This window comes from Spea bombifrons, chromosome 3 (assembly GCF_027358695.1).
Source record: "Spea bombifrons isolate aSpeBom1 chromosome 3, aSpeBom1.2.pri, whole genome shotgun sequence".
NCBI classification, from domain to species: domain Eukaryota; kingdom Metazoa; phylum Chordata; class Amphibia; order Anura; family Pelobatidae; genus Spea; species Spea bombifrons.
In genome coordinates, this window is record NC_071089.1 from 42,111,478 (window position 1) to 42,123,745 (window position 12,268).

The 12,268-nt window shown below is 38.6% G+C and overlaps 1 protein-coding gene across 1 annotated transcript in view; it reads left to right on the forward strand.

Moving 5' to 3' along the window:
• ADAT2 (adenosine deaminase tRNA specific 2) overlaps positions 1 to 11,450 on the forward strand; it is a 46,618-nt gene extending 35,168 nt beyond the window's left edge. Inside the window, 3 exon segments of the mRNA XM_053460893.1 lie at positions 9,171 to 9,282; positions 10,822 to 10,894; positions 10,975 to 11,450. Of these exon segments, the coding sequence (XP_053316868.1) occupies positions 9,171 to 9,282; positions 10,822 to 10,894; positions 10,975 to 11,006 (217 nt within the window). The 3' untranslated portion in view covers positions 11,007 to 11,450.
• Positions 11,451 to 12,268: the final 818 nt, after the last annotated feature.

The window sequence follows — 12,268 nt, forward strand, 5'->3', positions numbered from 1 at the left end:
TTCCCCCAAGTGGCAGCATACCTTATGTTGCAAGATCAATTAAGAAGGGTTGGGAGGATGCTTAACTGCTGCCTGCAGGATGCAGTGTCCAAAAGCAGCATCCTCAGAGGCCAGGTTGTTTAGCCTGTAAAGATGACCAGGTGGTGGGGCTACAAATCTGCTAAGGAGAGACAGCCGTAGCTTTTGCCCAATAGGTGGAATAGGTAGAAACGGGCAGTAATGGAAAACCCTTCCAAAACATAGGAAAATTTAACAGTCTCTTTATCCAAGCAGTGGATGACTTGGAAGCCCTGACCTTTTGAGGCACACCATCACAGGATAAAACAAGATTATCAGAGTTTTGAAATAGAGATGTCCTGTGCAAATAAAAGGAGATTACTTTCCTTAGGGAGAAACCAGATCTAGGCAGAAGGAAGACAAAATAAGTAACTGACTGATATTTAGGGAGGACATAACTGTATGAAAATCTGGTAAGGTTCCTAAAACTATACCTAGTTCTGCAGTAATCCAACTATGTAATTGCCAAGTAATGGCAACTAAAAAGCCATTGTAAGGAGCCACCCTTAAGGAGTTCCACATAGCTTATCCAGAACCAAGAGAAGGAGGAGGAGATCGGAAAATTTCCAACAGCTTTAAATCATCTGCAAATGAGCGGACACCAGAATTCGGGACTTAATAGAAGATGGTCTGAGACCTCCCTGAAATCCTAGTGGAACAAAACTGTCAAATTTGAGGAACCAAAGCTTGCAGAGGGGAAAAACCCAAAGGTGAACGCCGACTGGAAAACGTGTTCCAAATTTACGACTTCCAAGTAGTCAACTTAAAAGACAATATAAGAACTTTAATGAGATCAGGTGAAAAAACAGTGACTTTAAGATGCTCCATTCAGCATTAATGCCATCAGTGCCAAAGATCTATTACTCTGAGGTCTATAACTATGTATCACATTTCCAAGTGTTCTAGTATGCCCTTTGACAGGAAGAGTCTCAGAAACCTTACTTGAGACAGAAGGATAAGATCGGTGAACCAGGCCCCCACAGGCCAGAACAGCAGTATGACAATAATCCTTATTTTTTTCTTTCCAAATCTTTTGAGGAATACGAGGAATCAGAGGGAAAATATAATCCAGGCTATAGTTAGTGCCTCTCAAAAAAAATAAAAAAATATGGGAAGCTTTGCATTAGCCGTAACATTTATTTGTGGTGTACCAATATTTTTGGTTGGTTTCTGCAAAAAGCCTGTTGCTGAGCTCCCAGTCTCTTTGGAAGAGAGAGCCTGTGCTCAATCTGCCTGCCAGGATAATATAGTAATCAGCTGTGTGAACTGCTGATAAACCCAGGAGACTTGTCTGTGACCAAACCGTGAGTTTTGTGCATACCCGTCCCAGAGAACCATGAGTTCCTCCTTGTCCTTTTTTAAATAAGTTACTACTGTAGTATTGTCTGAATGGGCCTGCGCAGGAAGGCCCTGGCAAACTGACTTAAATGCAGAAATTTCATCCACACTGCTTTTAGCTCCAGCATATTTAGAAACATAGAAAGTGACGGCAGATAAGAACCAGTAGGCCCATCCAGTCTGCCCAACCTCTGAGTACTTTCCTTTAGTACTTGCCCTTATCCTATATCTAGCTTGGCTTATAGCTTATGCCTATCCCATGCTTGCTTAAATGACTTCACTGTATTAACATCTACTACCTCTGCCGGGAGGCTATTCCATGCGTCCACTACCCTTTCCGTAAAGTAATAATTTCTGATGTTACCATTAAACCTTTGCCCCTCTAGTTTATGCTTGTGTCCTCTTGTTGTGGTAGTATTTCTCCTTTTAAATAAACTCTCTTCCTTTACCTTGTCGATTCCCTTTAAGTATTTAAATGTTTCTATCATATCCCCCCTGCCCTGTCTTTTTTCCAGGCTATATAGGTTAAGATCCTTTCACCTGTCCTGGTAAGGGAATCTTTTCCCACCTCAGTCCTTTGGGCCAGGCATATTCATTGGGGTATGTGAACAAACTTCTCCAGAGCGTAAGGCCGTCTGTCGCAGGATTTTAGGATAAAACAAAGTAGAGGCCGCAGGCGTGCCTTGCCCAAGGCACCAGTGCAATGGCAGACACCATCAAGCCCAACACCCTCATGGGTGAGAATAAAGAATGGGCCTCCTGACTGATCTTCTGAGGACACTTCTTTTGTTGCTGGGAAGAAGAGGTCTTCATGTTAATGGAGTCTGCCCAGATTCTTTGAGATGAAATGAGAGAAAGTGATGAGCTGTGACATAAGGAGACTGAGTAGTGAGTTGGAAGAATCCTTTTATGAACCAATTGTCTAGGTATAGGATGATGTAAATACCCTGGGACTGAATCAAAAAACTTTGACTTTTTGAAATTCTTGGAGCCGTAGACAGGCCAAATGGGAGAGCCTAAAAATAGAGAATGGAGGATCCATAAGGGACTCTAATCTGAAGTGTTTATTTTCCACTAACTTGTTTACCTCAGATCCAGAATAGGCCAAAAAATCATATTTGGAATAAGTGCCCGTTCCTTCAAGGAATTGTCTCTACAGTCTGCTTGTCTAGTAGATTGTGATTCCAAACACCAGGGCCACTTAAAAATTTACTTTTTTTCTGACACGAGAAAAACTGGAGGAGGAAGCCAGTGAAACTTTTTCTATAACCTTCTGAAATAATCTGACAGACCCAAATGTTTCCTGTAGACAGGGACCACTGGTGATGGAAAAAACACCTTCCCCCTACCTGCAGCCGACCATCAGAACTTGTTGTCTTTATTGGTTTGTTTTCCCCATGAATCTTCCCAGGAAAACTGGGATGAACGGAATTAAAAATCACGTTATGATCTATCTTCTTGAATCTGTGAGAAGGTTAGAATTCCAAGTCCTCTTTATATTTTGGGGCCAAGTTTATTCAATCAGCTTCTCATTGAAATGATCCAAATGAGAGCCAAATGTCTGCCTTCCTTCAGAGAAATAGAACAAACACTATGCTTGGAGGCGAAATATGCTGTAAAAAAGCTATTTGGCTAGCAAGTGTAGATAAACCCATAGATTTTGCAGCTAAGCAAGTAGCCTCAAGATGCATAACAAAGAAAATCACTGGCCATCTCTAAAAGTTAAGAGATTTATCCTTGGGGGCATGTGAAGACAAAACATCTAATAGGTGGGCTAACCAGAAGCGATGTGCCCTAGAAACCGTGAGAGCGGCTAGCATTGGTGATCTGTAACTTCCTTAGAAAACTAGTAAAGTCTGATTTCGGGGTTGAGAGGAAATATCAGATAATTACTCCATTTACATGTTTACAGGCTGGCCACTAAATTGAGGGGTTGAAGGGACTTGCAAAGGCTGAAAGAAATTTGGACATAGTACAAGCTGTACAAGGAGGAACAAGTCAAATGCTTTGATTAGGAGCAGGTTTCAGAGGCGGATCATTACAGACTCGCCTCCTGAAATAATTTTATTATTTAAATTTAAATTTAAAAGAGCCTATTTATAAAATACACTAGATCTGGTATATAAATAGCCCAGGACATAATACATGATACCTGGTAGCTTGAGGAGCTATAGCAAAACACACTGAAGACTTGAATTTTGCTCCAAAACTTGTCCTTTCCTATCCATAGTATCAGGGCTCGCCATGAGTCTTCAGTTCAGATAATCATGTGTGTCTACGCATGTGTCTCCACACCACCGAACACCATAAAGACAGCGAATGTCTTAGGCAGCTTCCCTTAGGGGCTCCAACAAATGGGAGCTGGACCCGTCCTGGAATCCATGGGAGGAATTCCAGGTGCCTCTGCGGACCTCTGAGCCAAACAACCTGGGTAAGAATCTGAAAGAAAAAACTGTGACCTGCCCAAGACTGGGGAGTTTCTGTTGCCGGTGGAATTTAGGCAGGATTTGGGTGAAGTTTACTTAACCTCCCTGTGCCCCCCCCCAGTTTCCTGTCCTGCCTGAAAGAGCAAGGAAGAAAACACCAAGGGATACTGCCACCTGGGGGAAGGGGAAACAGTTCTGAAAAAAAAAAGTTTCTTAGGGGACTCGATCCAATATAAATAAAACAAATACTGCCACCTTATCATGTGACACTTTTTAAAGTGATAGCCACCTTAAAAAGAAGAAAATCAGAAACAAAATAGTGTTTTGGAGTTTTTGTTTTTTATAACGTGTTAAATGTGGTAATATTTTTTTCTGTGATGGCTAGTTTTGCAAGCATACATATTAATAGCAATAATTTATGAGATGTTTATGTGATTTATATAAATAGAAGCTCATGTGTTTCTAGATAATTTGATGAAATTTTGGAAACAGGTTTTTTTTTTTTTTAACCCCTTCGTCCAAAAAATGCATCCCCATGGACGTACCGGTACGTCCTGCCCTTCTTGCAGCTGCAGGGACACATCCCTGCTGCTGCGCGGGAGATCAGGCTGTTTGACAGCCTGGACTCCCCCTGAAAGCAGAAGCCAGCATTGCCGGCTTTCTGCTGTCCCATCTGATGTAACAGCTTCTGGCACGAAAAGCTGTTACGTTTTTTAATGCCGATCGCGCCATCAGGCATTCCCTTCTGGGTTGTGTCACTGCTGACGTCACCCGGAAGTTCGATGAGGCACAGACGCTGTGATCTCTATTCAAGTCTGTGGGTACCATGTTTCTCACTCTCCTCTGAAAAACGAAAATACATTTTAAAAAATCACTAAAATACAACAATCGATGGCCCATTTATTTTGGCAATCAATTATCTATATTCAAATTCTACGGTGAGAACAATAGGGCAAAATATCAAAGCAGACTGGTTCAAACTGACAAATGGGACTCGGCAGGGTTGTCCCCTTTCCTCTCTACTATACATAATGACTATACGAAAAAACAATGAGATAAAAGGCTTCTGCTTTTAACAAGAAGAATTAAAAATATGCCTCTATGCAGACGATATTCTTATAACTATAGAGCAACCCGAAAAATCTATCGGGGCTCTGATGATAAAGATTAAAAAATATTCAAACATTTCAAATTATAAGCCAAATATAGAAAAATCGGAATTTCTCCCATTAAATATATCAACACAATCTAAAATAATAATTCCAACGGGAATATAAATTTACTTGGAAATTGCAAGATCTTAATTACTTGGGTTTAAAAATAGCACCAAAAGTAGAAGATATAGTCGAACAGAATTGTTTGCCCCTTTTACAGGAAACAAATCATTCATTAAAAGAATGGCGAAACATAAAATTATCCTGGATTGGCAGAATAAATGTGATTAATGCATGTATACTTTCGAAATGGACCTATTTATTTAGACATATTCCGTTAAAAATTCCAAGCCCCTGGATTAATATGTTGCAAGCCAGTTTTAATAAATGTATTAATAACGGAGGAAAAATGCGAATTAGTATTAAATATTTGGCAAAAAAAACAGAGGCGGCTTGAATTACCCTAGAGTTAAAAGTGCATATGAAGCAAGCACACGAGTGCATTTATATAATTTACAATCCCAAATGAACACTAATCAATCCTGGTTCAAAATAGAAAGATTTATGTCTAATATTAATTTGTCAACATGTATGTGGCAACCCCAGATCAAATTAAAAGTAAAAAATAAAGAAATACAAAATTATATAATCAGAGATATTTTACGAGAATGGAAAAAGATCAGGAAAACACTCGATAATGCGGAACTGGATATCATAGAATCTATTATTTCTGACATAAATTTAAGGATATGGAAAATGGTTGGAATTATGGTAATAGAAGATATTTTTCTTGAAGATGAAATATAATAATTTGATCAGTTGTCCTGTAAAGCTCAGAAATATTTAATTAAGAATAAAATCTTTCTTAACACAAGCAAGATACAAAGGTGACAAGGAACTCAATTTTAAGCTTCAAAATTAATTTAACAAGAAAGATACAAAAAAAGTAATGTCCAAATCGTATGACGTAATTAATAAAATGGATGAGATTCCTCCAACTTCAATTATAACTAAATGGGCTGGAGACTCAATGAGACAAATTGCAGAGAAATAATGGTATAAAGCAGTACATATGACATGCAACTTAATACATTCTATAACAATTAGAGAAAATTACTTTAAACTTATAAATCAATGGTATTTAATACCGACAAAAATAAAATCCATGTATCCAAATTCCTCAGATAGATGCTGGCGATGTAACCAGGAAAAGGGAGACTTTCAACACATATGGTGGACTTGTAAAGAAGTATGGCCTCTTTGGAGGTTTGCTTTTGATTTCCTAGAAAATATAGATAACATCAAGATCAGTAAAACATTAGAATTAGCTCTTCTCCATATATTTCCACCTAAGTTTTCCTTAAAGGACAAGATAATTATTCATGTACTCGCAGAAATTGGAAAGAAAATAGACCCTTCTCGCAATTACAATTGAAAAATCAGGTTTTATACCAATTGCAGATGGAGAGTGGTCTTCATTGGATTAGTTTACAACAGAAAAGAAAAGAAAAACAACTATATATGAGGACTGGATTACAAAATTAAAGAAAGTATGATTCAAATATTGATCAAAACATATCTACGGCTTTTTCTTTCCTTTTTCTTACTTTTTTTCTTTCTATTTTTTTGGGAGGGCGATACAAACTTAAAGTTTTATGCATGAACTGTATTAAGTTAAATATAAAATGAATGAGCAATATATATTTAGTAATTATTTTTCCCTTATTTGTGTTTTTTCTGAAGTCATGTTAATGTTTACTGTTTTCCTTTTATATACTTTAAAATCAATAAAAACAGAATTGAAAGTAAAATACAATAAATAATTTAAAAAACAAAACAGTGAGCTAAGTGATGTCATTGTGACATCACTGGTATTAATAACATGTTCAGTTAAAAAATATATATGTATAAAAAATACAAAAAATTAAAAAAATATATATAAAAAAGATAATAATAAAAAAGAAAAACCCTTACATCCCATTGCCCTAACACCAGAGGCGTATCTACTGAAAATAGCGCCTATGGCAAGCACTGAAATTGCGCCCCTGTCCTTAGTCCCTGCTGCCGATAGCGGGTATAGATCAACACACAAACCCAGATCAATTGAAATTCACTTGTGATCTCAGCACTGAAGGTATATATATCAAATAAAAAGAATCAGACATACACATCCTGTATACAATAATAATATATGAAACGTAGCATCGCAGGTATAGATCAACTGAATAAGACATATTAACCCTGTATTTGCAGGTACACATAAATAATGTATGGAAACATAGCATAGCAGATATGGATCTACAGAATAACACAAAAACCCAGCTTTGCAGGTAAAGATCAATTGGAATTCACATAAAAACACGGCATTAAAAGGTATATTTAAAACCCCCTAAATTACAGGCATAGATCACAGGTTGCACACCCCAAAGCCAGCCCTGACGTCCACACTGCCCACATAGAACCTGGCCAGCACCCAGATTACACACATAAGATTTGCAATCTTTGTCCCCAAATAGCCCAGCACAAGTAAACTTTGTCCCCAAACAGTCCGGCCAGTGCCATCTTTGTCCCATATACATCCTGCTTGTGCCATCTTGGTCCCCAAGGCTCAAACCTCCTGCTAGCGCCATCTTTGCCCTTCCACAATTATACATCTATGATACACAAACACTTTTACAGTCACTCACTAATTCACACTTTAATTCAGACAACTCATCCACACATTAACTCATGCACTCCCTCATTCACTCAATGCATCCACACATTAACTCATGCACTCCCTCATTCACTCAATGCATCCACACATTAACTCATGCTCTCCCTCATTCAGACAATTCATCCACACATTAACTCATGCTCTCCCTCATTCACTCAATGCATCAACACATTAACTCATGCTCTCCCTCATTCAGACAATTCATCCACACATTAACTCATGCTCTCCCTCATTCAGACAATACATTCACATATTAACACATGTTCTCTCTCATTCACTCAATGCATCCACACATTAATGCACACTCTTTACTTATATCTACCCCCTCTCCCTCCCCCTCCCCTATCACTTTTTAACCCCCTCCCTTATCACTTTTTAACCCCCTCCCTCCCTTATCACTTTTTAACCCCCTCCCTCCCTTCCTTATCACTTTTTAACCCCCTCCCTCCCTTCCTTATCACTTTTTAACTCCCTCCCTTCCTTATCACTTTTTAACTCCCTCATCACTTTTTAACCCCCTCCCTCATCACTTTTTAACCCCCTCCCTCCCTTATCACTTTCTAACCCCTCTCCCTCCCCCTACCCACTATATATCCCCCCCCTCTCTCACCTTGAAGTCCAGCGACGGGAGCACGATGCTGCTGTCTTCCTGCACCGCTCGCTGGTGCCCGCTGCTTCACTGCTGAGCGCCGTAATATGACGTCATATTTCGGCACCCAGCAGTGAAGCAGCGGGCACCAGCCATCGGCTTTTAAACGCTGTCTTCTTTTTTTTGATGCGGGGGAGAACGAGGGGCGCCGAGCGGTTGCTAATCATCTAACTATAGTATCAAAAGAAAGCTCTATCTTTCCTTGAAAAAATAATGTACAATTTACATGGGTACACTTCATGACTATTGACTGTCCGATATTGAGGCATTCAGCAACACCGAGAATGGCTTCTGGGGCCGCCTTTGGTCCCTCCCTGGGGTGTCAATGTCTGCCATACACTGTATGGCGGCAGATGCCCGTTTTAAAGGAGTTTAGGAAGCGATCAACCAAACACCCACCCCAGGAGAGTGGTCAGAACCGCCAATGCAAGATTTTGCCACTCGCAAGAGGAGTTGAAAAGAGTTCTCAGGAGATGTGTCCCTGACGCTGCAAGAAGATCAGGAAGTACCAGTACGTCCATATGGGTTTCTTGAGATGCATTTTATGGACGTACCGGGATGTCCATAGGGGACTGAAGGGGTTAAACTTTTCTGCGGGCTTTATGTATTTTTTCATAATGGAACTTAATGTACTTAGCTTTTGGTGTGTTACACATCTTATTTATACAAATGCATACATTAAAAGATTGGTCACTAATACTTACAGATATTACTTTGTACACAGGTAGAAGACATATACTGTAAAATGTTTATATTGTCACTGTTTATAAGTGGTAATATTTCAGTCAACTGGTGCAAAATGTTTTGCTGGTTTCTTCTCTTGACACAAGATCATGAATTCCCCTGGTGATGTATGGATGTCGGAATGAAAGGTTTGGAGGGTGTGGTTCAGTTCTAAGTGTATCTGGAGATGATATTCCTAATACTGGAGCACCGCTTAAGGTATAGACCCTGTGTTCAAGTTAATTGAGTCTGCACAGTGTTTGTTTAAACTCTGTAATCCATTAATTATCATTATAATAATTGTCATTACTCAGCCTCACACTGTATGTGGGGAAAAAATCATTAAACAAAAAGGACTTCATTAGCATTGACATAATGGATCAGCTAAGTGTGGTGTTTCAGCAGGGAAAGTTAGCCAAAATATCACAACTGACAGCAATGGCTGCTTTCAGGGCTGCAGATTAAACATCACAGGTATATGCCAAGGTCATTGCATTGTTATATACGTGAGATAGAAAATGTTTCCAATTTCGTTCATAAAGATTTTCATATATACATGGTGCTATTATACAATCCATTGACAAGTACCTGTTGCAAAATTAGACATTTGGTTGCAGCTTGACATGTCAATTTCTTTTTTGTACAATGGAGCCACATGGTTAACTTTATTAAACTTAATCATATTAGACAGGCTATACTGGAAGATAAAATATTTAACTTTAAATAGATAACATTGCAGGTGATTTTAACGCCTGTGTTGACTGTGTTAAGGTGATGACAGATTTCATGGTCTCAAAAACATGAATCCAAGTAATGTTACTCCATCTGTAGGATCCATATTAGGTTGGAACAGAGATATAACACAAAATGTGTCCCACACACCGGCTGAATTGAGGGTTCTCCCTCTCCTTGTATCTGCCCCATTGTGGATCTGAATACCTGCCCTATCTGAATATTTCCACATTTGTGTAATTAGAACTCTAATTATGTGTTTGGAGCTAATAAAACAAAGGTGGCAATATTTTCACACATAGTTGCAGAAGTGTGTGATTTCTTTGAAATTACCTGGATATTTGCAAATATGGGTGATTAAATTTAATATGATCTTCAACAACAATCTGCTTTGAATTATGATACACTTCCACGTCATTATTGAACACACAGTATGAAATTTCACATGTTCCGCAATGTTTTCTTTGGGACAGCAACGGCTTTACTCTGTGATGTCCTGCCATGAACAATGTTCTGGTTTATTGTTTTAAGGGTGCTAGACTCCTCAACAAAGGTGTTGGCCTGTTCCAGTGCTTCATGTGAATAGCAAATTGAAACTTTTTCTAGGTTTTTTTTTATAGTAAAGGACACCTCTTACCCAAACCTCCCAATCTCGTCTTATTGATTGGACTCCAGGTTAGCTGACTTCTTACTGCAATTCAATTTTGCCAGCCTAGGGGTTCATCTACTATTTTCTTGAACATTTCAAATAAAGACATGGAAACAAATACTCTGTCTTATTAGTTAAAGTAGACTGTAATTGTCTGTTGTGATTTAGTTGAAGATCAGATAAAATTTGATGAACAATACGCATTATGAAACTGAAAAAAGTAACCGATATTATTAGCGCCAGTATCAAATCATTCACTTGTGCGCCAAGGACTCGTGCTGTGGACTCTGTCCCTAGGGTTTCCATGTTTCAAGTGAACCTGTTTATTTGCCTGTGCAGTGTTCCGTTTGTAACATCCAACAATGCTTTTCTAACAGTGCATAGCTGGATGCCAAGCTGGAAGAGCCGTTGAAATGCTTAAAGCTTTTTACAAGCAAGAAAACCCAAATGGTTAGTTCGTTTACATACATGATTTGTTTGTGTACAAAGTTTCATAATGTGAGAAAAGCATTTGCTTTCCTTTTTTTCAGCTCCAAGATCAAAAATGCGAAAAAAGGATTGAAACAGATGACCGAAATGATATACATTACTTACATTGCCATACTAACATATAAATCTACACCGGTAACATATTGAAATTGAACATTTATCTCGTATAGCCAAATGCTCCCTTGGCTACTTCTGCACTGGAACTAACATTACTTCCTAGGAGCACCAGAAACTATGTGAAGAGGAATAATGCTTTGTATAAAATTTGCATAGCCTTTGGAGTGAATACCTCCCTTATTGCTCATTTACTTAACCATCTTGTGGAGTATTTGCCATTTCATACTGTATGAACATGGTCATTAAAGGAAAACTGCAACAAAATTATATAAATATAGGCCAAATGCTAAAAAGGAAACAATTTATAATCTGATTGACACAACTATGTTTTAACAAGAATATTACAATTCTGAAGAATATTTTTCGTTTTAAATTGACATTAAAAATGATATGAAATTAACCAAGATTGTGCACCACAGATTACTTTAAATTAAAGCCTCATTTGAGTTCATGTGTAGACTATTTAGCTTGAACACTGTTAAGCATTGAGAGTCCAATAAAGCTTCTTAGTATTAGCAAATGTATACTCCCAGGGCCGGCCCGACAATGGAGCCGAGTGGGGCAACCGCTCCAGGTGGCACTTTTGAAGGGGCAGCACTTTGCCGCCCCAAGCCCCTTTTTTTTTTTTTTTTTTTTTTTTTTTTTTAAGCGAAAGATGCGGTCCAAACAGGGAGACTCGCCGCAGGACTGCTGAAAGGTAAGTACAAGGGGGGAGGCAGGAACGGAGGGAGAGAAAGGGTAGATAAGGGGGGGGCATTTTAAAATTCACCCCAGGCGGCATTTTGCCTTGGGCCGGCCCTGTATACTCCCCAGGAAATAATGGACAGGGTGCAAGAGGTTACATACAGCAGAATTTGAAAAAGGGCTATAGTTAACCTTTGCAATGCCACAGTTAACTATACTGAAAAAAACTATGAACCACTTTGCATCCTTATGACATGTTAACTTGTCATAAGTGTCATGTTGATAGCGCCTTTATGATGAGTTAACTCTCAGCACTCACTGCCTCTTGTCAGGTCCAGGAAACTCATTTGCAACTGAAGCAGAGTTACTGGAATAATTTGTCTCTGTGTCTCCTAGGGCTGCAACTAACGATTATTTTCATAATCGATTAGTTGGCCGATTATTGTTTCGATTAATTGGATAAAAAAAAATATGCAAATTGTTTTTGTTTATTTAAAATAAAAACTTATAATTTACATTAAAATGTGTCATTAA